This window comes from Rhipicephalus microplus, chromosome 9 (assembly GCF_043290135.1).
Source record: "Rhipicephalus microplus isolate Deutch F79 chromosome 9, USDA_Rmic, whole genome shotgun sequence".
NCBI lineage: Eukaryota > Metazoa > Arthropoda > Arachnida > Ixodida > Ixodidae > Rhipicephalus > Rhipicephalus microplus.
This window is the reverse complement of record NC_134708.1, coordinates 25,885,334-25,902,829: the sequence shown is the minus strand read 5'-3', so window position 1 is coordinate 25,902,829 and position 17,496 is coordinate 25,885,334. Positions and strand designations below refer to the sequence as shown.

Genomic DNA, 17,496 nt, shown 5'->3' with positions numbered 1-17,496 from the left:
TAGGGTGACAGTGGGCACGCCTGCCTAAGTCCACGTTTCACCACTGTGGGCTTGGATACCTGTTTTTCCCACTTTTTAACTACCTTGTTAGTTTTATAGATTTCCTTTAAACGATTAGTGACTCCATCTTTTACACCCAGTGTGTCTAGTATTCCCCACAAGTCCTCTTGAACCACGCTATTGTACGCTCCCTTGAATTTCTGCAGGCCGGTAGGAAGCTTCACAGCGCAGCGCCTGATCTTGGGAAACGGCGCAGCCATGCAGGCAGGGCATTTAATTCCCTCCCTATTTTTTGTATACTACTGTCCTTGTGTACATCGTAGAACACATAACAGTAATGATAGCAAACAGATCATTGATTCGGGTAGGCTTGGTGTTTTTATTTAAAATGGAACAACGAGGAAGCTGCTGAAGCTCGTGTCTGTATACAGCTGCTTTATATGGAGATGAAACTTTAACGAAAAAAAAAATGTAATGATAAACAGTAGGCTCATAACAAACAACATTTCTCTGAGGGTGCATGGAATATATGTCCCATGCAAGGCTATGCATTGCAGTCCTTACTGCATTAATTATGTACACGTACTGCAGGGCATGCAAGTGTATGCAGACACGCGCTGACGAAATGACATTTTTTGCTACATACAAACGTGCACCGCACCAAATAAGACGCCCGTGTTTGTATAGTCCGTGTTTGTATAATGATGAAATCACACAGCTCGTTTACAGAATAAAACAAACACAATTGCGAACAATAAAATGCGACGCTGTTTAAAGAGGCGGACCCAGGTTACGAGGAGAATTATCAGTATGGCATACACACCACGTGTCAAGCTTTTGCAACATCTAAAGAGACTAAATATGGAAAGTTGCCTTTGTAAGTTAACATGACAGTACCAAATGGAGAAGCCACACGAGAGAACAATTCATCGTGGGCTAAAGAATGTGTTTTAAATATTATACACAGCTTTGCAAGATAATATCGACGAGTTTTACTCGTCTAGGTGTGGGAGGTGTAGGCCTGATAAAATGCGATGTTGCTTCAGAGCCTTTCTTTCGTAATATTGCAATTTTATTCAACTCTTTCAAACGCGGCACCGTAAATTTCTACTGGGTGCTCGAACACGGCAAGCAGGTCGCGGGGCAAAATCTTTGTAACATTTTATTACCGAAACAGCGATACTAGCAATGCTTGAGCTGCACTTGCTGTTTTCTAAATTGTAACCTCCTCAATCTCATCACTGTGATCAGGAAACAGAGAGGAAAAGTACAGCAGTAGTACGTAGAGAAATATTCAATTTCAAGCCCTTTAGCAATATCATCTAAACAAATTGCCAGTTCACTGTTGAATTCTCGATGGAAAAACAGCTGATCAGGGACGCAAGCTTGGCTTGGCACTGGCTTGGCCGTTCATACAGAGCCAAAAGCCGCTGCAGGAAACTGGATTGCGGATCGTATTGAGACAAAATATTTTATACATTTTTGTTTTCTTTGTTTCATTTCTCTAATTGCTCTTGTGATGGCGTGGACCGCGCTTCGTGATCTCATGTACCGGCGCACTGTTTTTAAGTTTAGTATGGCGCACGATAATACATGATTGCGTGCTTTAATTTAAAAAGGTTCGCGAGTATGGCAGCAACACTGCAATGTCGGGAAGAGGCACGACGAAGAGGATAGTAGTAGAACCAGTAGCAGCTGCATGCCCGGGTTGAGCGACTGATGCCCAGATGGAGGAATGTCAACCCGATGCCTTTTGTGTTGGCCGTTCTGGCAGTTCCGCCGACTTTATAGAAAGAGACGACCCCGTCGCTTGTCCTCTTCTCTTTTCCTTCGGGCATCAGCGACAACATTGACGGACGACGTGTTCGACTTCACCGTGCACGTGAGTATAGGTTGGTTTTTCATTCGAGTGAATTCTTGTTCAGATTTGCAACTTGTCGACTTCATCCTGATCACCTGTCACCGGCAATAAGTCACATACGTGTGATATTTAGGTGAAATAAATGATAATGCACATTTTCTGCTCCATTTGCGTGACTTAGCTACACCAGGACATGAGGTAAAGCCTTTGTCGCCTAGCCACTAGCAGGCAAGATCGATCACTCGCGTGCTTCAGTTCACGAATCAACGCGCCTGCCTTAAAATTAGTAAGCTGCTCGCAAAGAAATCTTACCGAGGCAATTTTGTTTTCTGTGAACAATGCACCGTAGATTTGTCTTGAATAACACACACAAAAAAAACTTGAAAAATAAATGTCGCGACCTTTTAGAAAACGCCGTGTCTAAGAGCCAGACGCGGCATTTTGTAAAAGGCTCATTAAATTCAGTATGTTTTCGTAGTTTCTGCTTGAAATTATTATTGTCTATGAATTTCATGGGCCAATCTTTTGCTTTGGCTGAAAATCTCGGCGGCAAAAACTTCGTTCAGTGTCCCTTTAAGGGCAGGTGTAGATGCCATCATTTCAGTCGCAAATCTTTTTGCTAGTCGGTCGGCTGGTTAACAATAAGGGTACTAACTAGAGTTCCAGATTTCATCAGCAACACATCGTCATGGCTTCATCAGATGCTGCATTATATACATTCTATCCTCGTTTTTAAATAGGTGTACCGTATGGTCCACTGTTACAGGAAACAAGCGAGCTCATGGACAGTGAGCCATGTGGTGCTAACTGGCAGCGAGGCTTGTGAATGGGACGCATGCGAATAGAATCGGGGTGCGCCCAGTTTTGTCTGCCATTTCTCCGCCTCTACGCATGACAGCATTGGAAAGCGCATCCGTATTTTAGCTGCGCAATTTATCTAGCCCAGTGCCTCCTGCTTCAGGGATTTCCTGTGAGCACAAAAAAATGCATGATTTTAATCGTTGCTGCAGTGTTTTGCAAGTTGTCACCGTAAAGCACATCATATTTTTCGCATAATGCTCGCTGCAATTAGCAAGTTTCGATGACTCAAAATGCTGTTCAGGTCTGATGTAGCAAACATTTTAAGCTCGTCCTCGTGACCATGAAATATTGGTTTATTAAATAATGGAAGGCAGAGTTAGTATCAGTTGATTTACAGTGTGAAAATGAAAAGTGCGAAGGACCGTGCCTCGCAAGTAAGCCCCGAGAGCATGAGCAGAGAAGTAGCAGATGAGGATGCTCATGCGCTGCATTTCCAAATCTCACCAGCACTAATGCTTGACGGACTGCTGGCCATGCACTAGCGTGTTCTTTCTGAAACAGGACTTTGGCCCTGTAAGCAAGTTCTTGAAGGGCATAAGTAAAACGTAGAATGGGCCCCCTAAATGCACCCATCCTTGAACCATTGGGCTTATGAATTAGTGCCCTTTTCAAAATACAACTATTCTGAGCTATAAATTGTGACAGAATAGTGCACGAAGTTTAAAAATGGGAAAAGTCTTTAAATGTCCCCTTTATACATAGTGTTCTTGTGATGTCACTTCTGCCGTTGTCGCCCTCTCCCACCATGCCCGGGTAACTCCCTGGGTACCTACGGCAGTTCACGTGCTGCAGTGCGGTTTGTTGGGGGCTCGTCATCTGTTGCTGTGAACGATGTGGAAGCATTGTGGTTTTTTGTTGTCTTACTTTAACGAGCTCATTGGATTAGGAAGGCCTCGCTCGTTCACTCGATACAAGACCAGATAATCAAGATGTGCGACACATATACCAGCCACGACGTACACCGGCTGCCCGCCACAACCTATGAGGGCCTATTATCTTGCTTTCACTACAAATTGCCTGGCCCAAAAACAAGTGAAAGCTCAAAATCTCTCGAGCCGCAATTTTAAGAGTGGTTGTGCGAAGCGCAGCTGCTCCCATCGAAAACTAGTCGTGCAGAGCTAGGCAAGTTTACAAGAGATATAATATTATGAATATATTGTCACGGCCTACGCCACCAAAGTAGCAGTTCCCCCCCCCCCCCAAGTGTTTTAAACAGTGCTGATGTTGAGCTTGAGCCTCTTTGATTGCAATTTGTGGAAATAGTCGAGGAAAATATTATACAAGGCAGATAGCGACTTTGCGTGGTGTGTGCCGCGGTAATGCCAGTCATCACTTTATTTTTCGCGTATGCTTTAACACACTTTTCATTTTGTATTTTGCTTTTGTTGTACGCTAATGTACAGTGGAGTCACTGACCATGTTAGACACCGTGTATAGAATTAATTGACTAATTAAAAGAAAATCCTGATGCCCAACTTGAACCGATCGGCTATACTTCAAAGTGAACTAATATTGTTTCCCATTCTTTATAGTTTGTTTCAATGCAATACCAAATCTCCGCGATCGCCATCACGATTTTAACCGCCTTCGTCGCCATCATGATTTTAACTGTGGACAAGTTTGTATGTACAGTATCTTGGTAAGCTATATCTGTTTGCAGGTAAATATTTGGCTATGGCACTTACCCGTAATGAAGTTGCACCTGAAGATGCAAATATTACAAAGTTTCTTCAAGTAGCTTTTGTTAATCTGCACCAGCGAAATACGCTGGTACTTTTAGGAAAATCGGAATGTGCGTTCTCAATTTCAGGTTATAACTTTCAGCGAAGAAACACCCTAAGCTCTGCCCCCTCTGCGTGGACTACTAAATCAACTTGCCTCACTAGCAGCTCATAATTTCTCAAACTTGCATCGTGAGGCAAAACTAAACGGGTGCAAGCAGGAGGAGACAACATGGCAGTTGTAGGTGATAGATTCGGTTGGTGCCCGGGCATGTTGGTGGCGCATTTCGGAAGTGACGAAAAGGCGCTGCGAGATGCACGTGCACACTTTGTATAGTTGCTGTATTGGACAGCAAACTTTTTTTCTTATCTGAGCAGTTTTACCAAAGGAAGCTTCATCATATGGCATGATAAATGAAGCGAATCCACAGGTTGAACCACATCATAGCCTCGCTGTGCTTTTGTACTTTTTTTAGCTCGCAAAATTTATTTGTACATATAAGTGACAACTTGCCAGTAATAAGGCAGCTCTTGTTTCTTTACCATATGATCATCTCCGGTGTGCTGCTGCCTCAATATTTCAAATTCTAAGCATTTACACCAATGTATGCTAACTTTTCCTTCAAAGTGAGACAAGCCACATGTGTATCGTAGATCAAGAAGCATGCCAGTTTTACGTACTTGCAAGGTAAACATCAGAAATGCACAGTTGATCAAAAATACTAGTTTAATGGTGCATCTACATAGCAGAGCACCTGTGGCACCTCGGGAACAAGATAATGCCACATATGTTACAAGAGATAATTAAAAAAGACAGGGGACGTTCCATGAACAAATAGAAACAAAAATAAAATGGCACGTGGCAGCGATCGAAGGTGGCAAGGGGGGGGGGGGGGGGAGCCCGTGGGACTTCAGCGGATGAACGTAAGGTGTGTGTTTAATATGTGGAAGAAAAAAAATTCAAAATTTTGGCGACTGAAATGAGGGTGACTTAGTGAGTGCGCTCATGACGAGAGAAAACACGGTTATTATTATTTTTTTTTTTTCAAATTTCTTTTGAAAGCCACAAAAAATCTGTATGTGGTGCAGCCTAACAGAAGGTCCGTGAAGGCAAATTATGAATTCGTCGTTGTACAAAGGACTTTTTTTTTTTTCATGCGCACCATCCCCGCCGCGGTGGTCTAGTGGCTAAGGTACTCGGCTGCTGACCCGCAGGGCGCGGGTTCGAATCCCGGCTGCGGCGGCTGCATTTCCGATGGAGGCGGGAATGTTGTAGGCCCGTGTGCTCAGATTTAGGTGCACGTTAAAGAACCCCAGGTGGTCTAAATTTCCTCCACTACGGCGTCTATCATAATCATATAGTGGTTTTGGGACGTTAAACCCCACATATCAATCAATCAATCAATCATGCGCACCATAAATAGTGCTCAAAATTTAATTGCATATGTTGTTTTCATCCTCGCTGTATTCCGTGCTGTTTATGATGTAAAAAAAAAAGTAGCACACTGAAGTGGTGCTGCTTTTGGGCAACAGTTGAAAATGGCGGGGTGCATGAATGCGGAATACTGCCGCTTACACTCAAATCACTCTTGTGGTCACCTCCCACTGTTTGCAGCATGTGTTGTGTATACACAGCTGCATATTTCCTAGCTAGAAAAATTTGATTTTAGGTGTTTCACGCCATTTTCCATGTAACTATTCCACAATTGCACACACTGATCAGCAGGCTTTCAATTGCGCTGAAGGACACAGGTGCCACAAAATTCATAGTCGATTCTTTCAAGAAACCGTATGTAAAGGCTGAAGCTTCATGCGTACATACACACACACATACCATATTGTTTTTTGTACTTTATGAAAGCTGCGAAGGTCTCATGTGCCTCCAAGCGTAACCTGTCTTACTTATTCTCCATCACCGCAAAAGTTTTGTGAGTTTCAAATAAAAGTACTTTGCGCATGGCCACTTTTGGGTAATTTTTTTGTGTAAGTGTTATTTGAGCAGCCTACAGTGTTTACTTTATAAGCCTGTATGTATATGTTGCATTATAAGTATGCAGAATGTGTGTAGCTGTACAATATAGATGAAGTGTAAAAATTAAGTGTGTCTATTCTAGTGTTCTTGCAACCAATCTTACCCCCGTATCCTAGAACGTCCCTCCACTCAACGCTTCACCTTCACTTGAGATGGCTGATGGGAGCACCGTGTCTAAGCAGAGAAAATTGCTGCATGTCAGCAATAATCTGCTGTGATTCTCGAGTAGCGCAGCGTCGCTTTCAAAGGAGCAGCGGCACAGTGCTCAACTCTGTCAAGTGAAGGGTGAAAGTCGAGTCGGGGAGCGTTTATGAATATGGGGGTTAGTTGTGTTGTCTTGTTAACCTGCCATTAACACTGGATTGATGCTACTTTGCTCTAGCTGTACAGTGCTCTCCAAGGCTCAAGGAGGCACCGCACGGGGAAGGCTCGGAGCAAACCATGCGTGAGTTTCCTTTCATTGTTACACTATGCACGTATTAAGTGATAGACTTTAATGTATGCTATTTGTATTGTGCAAGTTTTCGGGGACATACAACATATGTTCTGACGAAAATCACGCAAGAATGAGAGAAGCTTGTGCAAAAATGTGCAAGTTTTTGGGGACATACAACTTCCAACACTTATATGTTCTGACGAAAATCACGCAAGAATGAGAGAAGCTTGTGCAAAAATTATGCAAGAGTGTAAGAAGCTTTTGCAGAAGTCTGTGAAATGAAGTTTTGAAATTTCGTGGCAATGTGTCATTGCACAGTGGTCAACAGTCTTGCTCAGCATGCTTGACTGCAGGGCTCCCGGCTGCACAGGCGCATCTACGGAGTGCCTGATGCATGATGGGCCAAATGTCAGCCTGCACACTGGTGCCTCTTATCCCCGTTTGTCTGTTACATCAGTGTCTCTTGTAAAGGGGATCAACTGTGCTACTTTTTTTTTTTTTTCGAATGTAATGAGTTCTTTTTCCAGATTATTGTTGTTTTAAGGTAGAGCCTCACATTTCTATCAAATAGTGAAGATTCTATTTTTCCTTCTAGATGCTATGAAGTCACTCCTTGTGTTACAATAGAGTGAACACTGTTATGAGAAAAGCTACTTTATGGAGTTAACTCACTCCATATTGACTTAACACACAGAATTGGTGAAAACTACACTCCATTCCAGCTGCATTAGGAATAATATTCATTTGCATACTTCTGTTTCTTTTGTTTGTTTGTTGGCTGGAGGTTTGGAGTATAGGGTGGCCAGAGGGCACTGTGTAGTCTTTCTTCATCTTCCCAATTTTGTGAACATCAATTGATAGCCGTATGGGAAGCAGCCAGCATGCTGAAACAGCGGTGCAAGCATGCAAGATGTTCACCATTGCATGCAGTCAGTTGCTGTGAGCAACCTACTGCATACAATTAACTGCGAGTGCTGAACTAACGCTGCACTATGTGTGCCTCCTGGAAAGCTGCAACGGTAAAGTCCCACAATCGTATAGTAACATGGATAACATCGCAATTTGTTTGTTGAATAATTTTGCAACAGAATCAATGGAGTTTTGGATAAATTTGTGTATCTGCCTGGTTCATCAAAGCTACAGAGTCAAATGCTGTATATACTCGCGTATTATGTGTACTTTTTTTGTCAATCCGGTCATGTGCGAAGCTAGTAGGAATCGCTGGCCTAAAAGCTCAACTGGGAATATATGTTGCAGGTGCTGTCACAGCTGTCTCAAAGCGGATTGTCATTTGTTTGCTAAGCCTGTTCAAATGCCCCCATTTTCTTGAAGTTCTTCCAAACAGTGCTCACAAAAACCAGTTCCCACGACAGGGTTATACCAGAGAACATAAGTACTCTCCAAGACAGGGTTATACCAGAGAACATAAGTACTCTCCAATAACTGTCGGGAACCCAACGTAAAGTAAGATGCAGACAAGGAAGCGCGATGCCAACACAGTGCTGTGTGTGTCGCCCTTCATGTGTGTGTGTGTCCATTCCTTGTCCCAGTCTTCTATTGCGTTGTGTTCCCTCCGATATCTAACCAACACACCCAAGCTTCTATGCTAAGTCTTATTCAACGCACTCTTCTGCTGGCTTCCATACTGAATATTGCATGTCGAAGAACTCCACACTGATGTGCTTAGCGGTAGCACGGTTTCAGTTTTCTTCGGTAAGCTTTATAACAGCAATCTGCCTCGTATATAATTATTGTAGCCTATCACAAGGAACGGTAAAAACGCAATGGCCAGATGGCGAATCCGAAAAAAAAAAAAATGAGTGCGAAAACCTGCCTCATCTAGTTGATGTGACAGGTCCTTGCACGCGTTCAACATCTGTGCTGTGTCTCGGGAATACATTCTTGCCGTGGAAGAGATGGGAAGATAGGAGGCAAACCTTTAGGCATTTCGGACTACACATAAACAGGTTTCGGTTTTCAAGTTCGATATTCTAGGGAAAGCATAAAAGTTCATGGAAGAAGGGACCTTGCACTCAGTCCATTTTGTGTAAGACTGCACTCGCCTGCTCGACAAGAGATGTGCCTGACCAGAGCATCATGAAGTCAAATGTGTCTGTGTGTGTGCTGGCAAGGTGGCTCGGGCTGGTTGGGGAGGGCAAAGTATGCGAGCAAAAAGTTTCTTGTAGTAAAGCAGGCTGGCTAATTATACTGGTGAGCAAATTATGTGAGGATGCAAATGGTGCGAGTAAATATGGTATGTACTCTTGCATGTTTCAGCTCTATTGCTACGGATCCTGCGGATCCAACTTGGCATCCGGCAGCAACAAAGAGTGGTTCTGCAGGAGGTGCGACAGCTGAAGCACGAGGTACGGCTCTTGTCTGTGCCTCTGCACGCCCAGCCAGCACAGCGCCCCTCTGACCTTCCCCGGCTGCCTGCTGGTACAATTGGAGAAGTGGAGGCAGCAGAGGCAGCTGTGCAGAGTAAAGCTGTGGCTGCGGCTTTGGTGTATATTTCTTGATTTTTAATATGCCTATGTAACATGCAGAAATTTAGTGCTGCTTTAAGATACTGTGTTTCAGGAAACAAACTAGTCAGGTTATCTCATGAGCCACTGTACTACAGTCGAATTTGAATAATTCGTACTCAAAGAGGCCAGAAAATTTGTTCAAATTAAAAGAAGTTCAAGATAATGAAAGTTACCGTAATTACTTGAATCTAACACGCACCTTTTTTCCGGTTAAGAGAGTTCATAAATCGCATGTGCGTTAGAATCGAGTACGAAAAAAAAAATGAATATGGTCATTCTATTGCCATCGCCACTTACAAAATGGCCGCCCCCTACGTGCGTCGGCATGGCACGTCGGTCATTTCTGCCTATGTGTTTCCCATGCGCGGCACTTCCTACGTGTGCTAAGGAGTTCGTCATCTTGTAGTACATTAGCATCGACGGCATGGTAGGGCCGACTCCAAAAACTCGACGAGTTCACCACAATGCTGCTTCTAAAAGAAAAGTCGTCGCGTGTGCCGGAACGGACAGAAATCGGGCCGCATCGCGGTCATTCGGAGTTCCCGAAACGTACGTGCGAGACTGGCGGAAACAAAAGCAGAATATTGTCGACAGCAAAGATTCACGCAAAGGCTTCAGTGGACCACAGCAGGGTCGGTTTCCACAAATTGAAGAGCTGCTCGGCGAGTATGTGATTAAGCAGTGAGCGGCACAGCGGCCCGTGACGACAGAACTGCTCCAAGTGCAGGCTATGCAGTTAGCCTTAGAAAAAGGGCTAATGCAGAGCCATTTTAAAGCGAGCAGGTGCTGGCTAACGAACTTTATGAAGAGAAAAGGCTTTTCCCTCCGAAGGCGAACGGGCATATGCCGGAAGTTGCCGGAGGAGTACGAAGAAAAGCTTCAGAGTCTTCAGAGGTTCCTCTTAAACTTGCGGCACAACAACGGCTACCTGCTTGGGCAAATCGGGAATGCTGATCACAGGCCTCTTTACTTCGACATGCCTGGCACCACAACCATCTAGGAGAAGGGGGCGAAGCAAGTTTGTGTACTGACATCGGGCCACGGTAAAACTAGACTGACAGCAATGCTCTGTTGCACGTCAGATAGGCATAAGCTTCCCCCGTACTTCATATTTAAACGGAAGACGCTCTCAAAAAGAGTCGTTTTCGCGAGTGGTGTGATCAAGCAGGCCAACGAGAAAAAAGGGGTGCGCGTTGCAACCGATGTCTTAGTTTTTTTTTTTTTTTTTTGTCGTGGAAATCGGGCGCGCGTTACAATCGGGGGCGCGGTAGAATAGAGTAAATACGGTCAACGAGCGGAGGGCTCACCATGCAGTGATGCATGTGCATGGAGAAATTTTATTCACAAATTACAGGACATTCGTCATTAATTAAAGTAGTCAATACTTGTCTGTACACGTTGGCCTTGCAACGAGTCAACAAGTTTTGCGTGCAGTTTGCAAAGCATTTGTACTTCGGCTTCAGTATTCTCCTGGCAAAAGAAGTTGCACGCGGCAATGTCCAGTGCTGACACTCTTCGAAGACAACTGTGTTTCCACTGTTACCATCTGCGCTGCAGCCGGAGCGTGGCCAGCACATGATGAGAATGGAGGAGCGTCTCCACCTGGAGAAAAGCAGATCGGCATTCGAGAGAGAAACACTCCGCGGCAGCTTTTTTTTTTTTTCTCTCTTCATGCGCGGTGTTGAAAAGAGAAGAGTCTCTACATAGCAGGAACAAAAAACAGGGAAGCGTGACACCGGCACGTTGCAGATCGGCATGAGAGAGCCAACTCTCTGCGACAGCTTTTTTTCCCCTCTTTCTCTTCATGCGCAGTGTTAAGAGTCTCCAGGGTCTCTACGTGGCAGGGACGGAAAAAGCCGAAGCGTGGCACAGGAATGTCGCAGATTGGCATTTGGCAAACATTCCACCGCAGTCTTTTCTTTCCTTTTCTTCATTTTCTTCTTCAAGCACAGCGATGAGGTGTCTGAAGTGCCACCGCAGGATTGGGCGGGGTGCTGAGAGCATTTTTGGAGCGCGGTATAGCTTTGATAGGACCACAGCGTCAGTTCGAATTAAGTGTGTTGGAATTAATGAGATTCGACTGTATTTACTATAGTCTGTGAAGTCCGAGTGAACTGTCCTAAGCTAGCAGACGATGTAGGCGGCATCGTGTGTTTGATGGGCAGTGACTAGCAATAGCCTGCTTAAAACAGACATACAGTAATTTTGTTCATTTATCACCCTATTTCGTGTCCGCTGTGGCTCTCTCTACTTCGAGCTACAGTTCACCCTGCCTTGTGTTAGCTGATTTCTTACTTTTTTATAAATCTAACATGCACCCAATTTCGCAGTGTGAAGAAAAATGCACCTTTGTTTATTGTGATGAGATTTCTATAGCGACATGCCTCTTTGTTGGCTATCACAGAAAAATATAAACAGCAAATGGTGCGACCATCTAATGCGACCTTTATTTTTCTATCAGTTTCATCTATGACCATGATTTGGTCGCTCTAAGGTTGCCTCTTAGTACGCCTTGGTCATGTTCATTTATCTTGTTGTGCTCTGCTTACAATGCATTGATTAAAAACATGTCCAAGCTTCTTTTTGAATTCCACATATTTTATCGTTTTTCACCTGTAGAAGCTACTCCTGGTCAACATTCAGGCAAAGACATTGTAACCTCGAAGAAACGTGTATTGGAATTTGAGCACTGTACAAAGTAATTATACTATTTCATAGCTAGAATCAATATTTATTAAGGGTTATAACAGTGTTGTATTTGATTTCATAACAGCAAAACTGCATTCAGAGAAGGACTCTGAAAGGTTCTCACACTGAGTGTGAGAGGGCTGATGTGGAAACCATTTTAGGTCAAGTGAGTTGAAGTTAGCGTAAAAAAACTATGAAATGTTGTGATGCCCAAAAATTCAAGTTGTTGTTTTCGGTGTCCTCTTCTTGCAGATTTTTATCATGAAAACATTTCGATGTGCTGTTGCGTTTACCCCATCTATGCTTCTTGCATTTTTTTACAGCGCAAGCACCTCCTGCAGATTGGGGGACGTGGCCTCCGAGAAATTGGTGTGAATGCCATGAAGGCTGTATTGGCACATGACGTGCAAGTGCTGTACAGCCTTCATGGCAGAAAAGGGAAAAGGGCCTTTGTGAACCTGAGGCTCTGTAGATTAGTGACAGGTTAGACTTGTTCATTGTTTTATGTGTGTGTACCCTTGTGTATTCTCTGTACTGCAGTGCTTCATGTGTACTATGGTATTTCTGTTCTTGTATGCAGATGTCATCTGCCAAAAAGCAGGGTGCGACCAGGCGGAGGCCCTCAACTTTATTAAGAGGTGGCTGCCAGGGTCTGGTGATCGCTGTGGGGGCAGGAAGCGGCGCTTCAGAGAAACATTTGTTGTGGAGCAGCCCGATAATCCCCACTCTCAGAGTGCAGATTATCGGCTGCTCGCGGCAGCTGGCTTCCTGCCCAGCCACAGCAGCCAGGGCCTCGACAGCACCACTGTCACTGCGCCCCCAACGCAACCTGACCTGCAGTAGAGCGGGCCTTTTTTAGTTGTGTATATATATTTTTCAATGTATACATTTTTTGTTGTACCAAATAAATAAAAAAAAACAAAGAATAAATAGTCTGCAGACTGTCGGTGGTGCACTGTTCGGCTAGCTTATGCTGATTCGGAAGCACCATCACCATGTTTTAGTTACAAAAAAATGCTCTAAACTATGAATATTCTCGATTACCATGTGGGGGACATATGTGGGGATTGCAAGTGGGGGACATACGCTTTCAGCATTTACTTCCCAACGACTTTTTTCGATCTGTACCAAATACCAGTACCAAATAAAGCACTCGCTATTGCAAAAGATAAATTGGTAAAAAAATAAACTACACTTCTAGTGTTAGCAAAGGGAATGAGGTATAAAAGATGAAATAGATCGAGTAACTGCTTTCAGTTCTCAGCATTCAATTTTCTGTTGCCCCAAGTATACAGGGCTGCAAAGCTACAAGAGCGGGTCATCGAGGCATATTGTTTAAATCTTCCGGTAAGAAAAATTTCCTACTAATAATGGTTACATAATGGCAAGCCAACCAGTAGCCAATATTCGTCGTGCAGGAAACATCGGTGTAATAACGGCATTTGATTGGCTGCAATGTGGCCCTGGATTGGTCCAATGTCGGTCGTACATCCATAGCCAATATTCGTCGTGCAGCAAACATCGGCGTAAAAATGGCATGTGATTGGCTGAAATATGGCCCAATGTTGGCCGAACATTGGCAGCTTTGTTGGCAATACGATGGGCCTTCGTCGGCCCAATGTTGGTTGCATACTGGCTAAAACATCGGCAAAACGTCGGCCCATCATTGGCTTGAACGTCGGCCCGACATTGGAAGAAGTTGCACTTCCGACGTCGGCCCGACGTCGGTGCCGATGTTAGCCGATGTTGGTCCAAGATTGGTCCAATGGCGGCGTGCCGCCTGGGATGATTTAGGAGCTTGCTCCTTTTGCTGGGGGGTTGTCTCTCGTCGTTGCGCTGGTGTGTACACTAATACTCATTGCTCCCGCTAGAGGCGCAGCTGTGCCGAAGTCGCCGCTGCTGAGGCGATGCTCGCTCTAATCTCGACGTGTGCTCTAGTTCGGTTAAAGACCGCTAGGTGACCGCGCCTACATATAGCGCTCGCTCTCCGCGCGCTTCCTTTCTCTTCCGCCGGACATCACTCAGTGCACGTCGATATCGTTACCAACTATGAACATCGCAGAAGCTAAGGTGACGGCGTTGAGGGCTCGTAGTGCGGCTGCAGCAAGGGCTCACCGTCAGGACCCTTCTCGAACTTTACACTACAACCTATAATTCAAGATCCTCTGGCTTTGTACCTTACGGAGCACTAAGCCAATATACTAAAAGGAAAACGTTCCTGCGAGCTTATGTGATCGGCAAATAAGCTCTTGAACAAAATGTATATACTGCTTCAGTATCTAAATATCTGTTTATAGTACATTGATATGTAAATAATAAACATTTTGTATACAACGTGTATATACAATCACACCACAACAACTCTCGTATAATAACGTCTATATATGATCATGATTGAGCATATCTACAGAGGATTCACGGTGTACATGATTTAACTTCTTAAGCAAGCTCCTTCATTATCATTCACTTCGTGGATATGCAAGCATTTTTTTTGCTACCTCATGCAGTAGTCACGTGTCGAAGAATAGCCGCAGAAAAAAAATTATTTCAGATTCGGCGTCAAAGTCTTAGGTCCGTATTTACAAACCAACTTTGTTTGGCTTTACCTTGAGTTTTCCTCAAGTTTTCGTACCCTCTACATGCGCTGTAAAGGCTCAAAAATAGTAACGATGTAAAAAAATCGCGAAAAGATTGGTTCAGGAATACTGGCCTACTTTGTACACCAAGCGCAATGAAGGCTTACGGCCGATGAGAAAAATGCAAGATAAGGCTGAGGATGGTTTGTCAATACGGGCCTTAGTCATTCTGTAGGTCGAATTCATATGATGTTCGAACTCTGACGCCAAATTTTCAGAAATGACTTATGCATGATATGTAGAATTTTTTGCTGAAGATTGACAACGCTAGTTCGTATTCAGTTCCATTTCAAGCACCTGCTGTTCTTAAATATGGACGTATATCTAAGTCTACAGGTCACCTTCACGAAGATAGGACATGTATGTTAGGTTGACATCTGAAACCCTAATTATCAACATTAAACACGCTCTCTCTATCTTTCTTACAGCTATGAATTACGTATCATCATTTGGAACACAGACGACGTGGTGCTCGAGGATGACGCGTTCTTTACTGGCGAGAAAATGAGCGACATTTACGTAAAAGGGTGAGTTTACAACGTTCCCCACAAACGTTTTTCATGTTTGCGTGTGGTGCTAAATAGTTCATATTTTAGTAGATATTACTCAATTTTATAGTACTTAGGTATCCTAATCACTGTCTCATTGTGCAACACCGTCCGTGCTCACAATAATTGGGTAGTCAGAAATGTCGTGGAAGTTTTCAGTATGCGATGGTCCACTGCACATTGGTAGGTTTGGATTCTTGAAGTAGGTGGTGTCTCTCGTGGTGTTTTCAATTACATAATAACGCTAATACTTCCACTGCTGCTGAATGAGAACAAGAGGAAACATTATTCAGAAACATTATGAGTGGAAGACAGCGGTGAGCTTGATCATGATGCTATTTACATCACAATACGTAATTATTCAGTCAACGTTACCCGTCTGACCCTCCGGGTGGCTTCAGTGGTACAGTTCTCTGTACTGCTTGCGATGCCACTTTACATTGTGCTGATTAAAGTATCTTTCTTCATGTACCATCGGTGCGTTTGTGCTCTGTGCGATTTGAAGTGTACAGGTCATTCAATACGTAAAGTTCATATATTGAAGGTGTGTTCAAAGAGACATCACAGGCTCTTTTACACAAGCAACAATTTTTCATATCAGCATTCAATATATGGGGGTTTGACTTGCAGGCAAGCACTCATATATCGGACACAAATTTAACGAATTATTGAGTAAATCAAACAGATGTCACATACCATTGAATATATTTTTCATATATACTTATTTTATATACTAAAAACACCCATATATTTGACGAACTGTTGTATGATCGCCATCAGAGTTGATATATACGGGCATAAACTACATACATACACTTGTCTGACCCCTGCTACCCCAACTGTCCCTCCGCATATTCCGACCAGTCCCACTGCCTTTTCTATTGGCCAACTGCTCAGTAGTCCTGCTTTTTTACCCTTCCCCTTAACTTTCTGTCACCACCTGGCTCGACTGGATCGGCGCCGAAGGCGAAGCAGAACAGCATCGACTGGTCACTCAGTTGCTCAAAACGCCCGACCTTCAGTGTTGACTGAAATAAAAGTCTATTTATATTACTACTGTGACAGTTCGATAGACATGTTCTACACATTGAAAATACATTCAATGGGGTTCCGCAACAGTTCGATATCATAAGTGTGTCGTTGTAAGAGGGTTCCCACTGTGACTACTATACGAGAGTATTTTGCGCTGCAGGTGGCTGAAGGGCCAGGAGGACACCCAGTGCACCGACATCCACTACCGGTCGCTGACTGGCGAAGGCAACTTCAACTGGCGCTTCGTCTTTCCGTTCGACTACCTGCCCGCCGAGGAGAAGATCGTCATCTCGCGGAAGGAGTCGCTCTTCTCGTGGGACGAGACGGAGTGCAAGATCCCGGCCAGACTGGAGCTACAGGTCTGGGACGCCGACCACTTCTCGGCCGACGACTTCCTCGGTAAGCGCGATTTCGACGACGCATCGTTTTCTCCCATAGCTAGAAGCAATTATTTGTGGACAGTTTAGCACAACATAGAGTTTTCTACGACTAAAGATAGCTATCGCTCATACAGTATATTAATGATAGGTGGTACGTGGATTTGCCAATAGTCTTCGTACTTGCCTCTGCGAACTCACTTCTTTGTACGTTTATTGCTGTGTATTGGCTCTCGTTTCGCATAAATGAATGACTCGTCGCGAAACGTGAGAGCTTATTCGAATTGATCATCGCTATTATAACCAACTCGCGTGAGCACTTGCTCTGGCAGGTTCGTACGCAGTTTACGCCATTAACATATAGTGGGAGGAAGGGCGATAGAAATTATGATGGCCTGCTAGCTGACTTAACTGCCTATATGTTACGTAGTCTAGAAAGTCTCTGGGGTCGTCCCGTACGCATATGTTACGAACACTTTGTTGTTGGTATTTCTCGAATATCAAGAGCTTCTTATAGGAATATAACGAGAAATTTGTAAACGAGAGGTGTGTGGGCGCCGTGGTTTCGGCAAGCGGGCTTGTTTTCTTCAAAGCTGCAACATTAGGTCAAGTTATTTTTTTTGACGAAATTTTTAGTATTTCGACTCTGTCGATTTGTGCACAATTTTCCTTAAGAATAGGTTTATGTATTTATACAACTTTTGGCATTGTTTCGTATTTGGTGTCCAACTGTTTGGCGGTTTCCGAGGGTCACTACTTACGTCATTTATATCTCC

The 17,496-nt window shown here is 44.0% G+C and overlaps 2 protein-coding genes across 3 annotated transcripts in view; both read left to right on the top strand.

The window, feature by feature from the left end:
- The window catches only part of mfr (ferlin family C2 domain-containing myoferlin misfire), a 340,374-nt gene that overhangs the window by 318,184 nt on the left and 4,694 nt on the right, over positions 1 to 17,496 (top strand). The window contains exons 42-43 of the mRNA XM_075873366.1: positions 15,192 to 15,290; positions 16,504 to 16,742. Coding sequence (XP_075729481.1) covers positions 15,192 to 15,290; positions 16,504 to 16,742 — 338 coding nt within the window. The remainder of the gene's footprint in view (positions 1 to 15,191; positions 15,291 to 16,503; positions 16,743 to 17,496) is intronic.
- Positions 1,500 to 13,057, top strand: LOC142771626 (uncharacterized). Of its 2 annotated transcripts, XM_075873365.1 has the most exons (5): positions 1,500 to 1,882; positions 6,858 to 6,920; positions 9,189 to 9,277; positions 12,451 to 12,610; positions 12,708 to 13,057. In XM_075873365.1, the coding sequence occupies exons 2-5, from the start codon at positions 6,917 to 6,919 to the stop codon at positions 12,968 to 12,970; spliced, it is 516 nt and encodes a 171-aa protein (XP_075729480.1). In that variant the 5' UTR covers positions 1,500 to 1,882; positions 6,858 to 6,916; the 3' UTR covers positions 12,971 to 13,057. The 2 variants fall into 2 exon arrangements, with proteins under 2 accessions (XP_075729480.1, XP_075729479.1); XM_075873364.1 differs by lacking the exons at positions 1,500 to 1,882; positions 6,858 to 6,920; positions 9,189 to 9,277 and having other exon boundaries at positions 9,284 to 12,610.

Excerpts from the sequence above, each read along its gene's own strand:
- LOC142771626 (XM_075873364.1), top strand. The coding sequence starts at position 12,334 with ATGCCCAAAAATTCAAGTTGTTGTTTTCGGTGTCCTCTTCTTGCAGAT. Across the intron at positions 12,611-12,707 it reads GCTCTGTAGATTAGTGACAG|ATGTCATCTGCCAAAAAGCA; the intron begins GTTAGACTTGTT and ends TCTTGTATGCAG.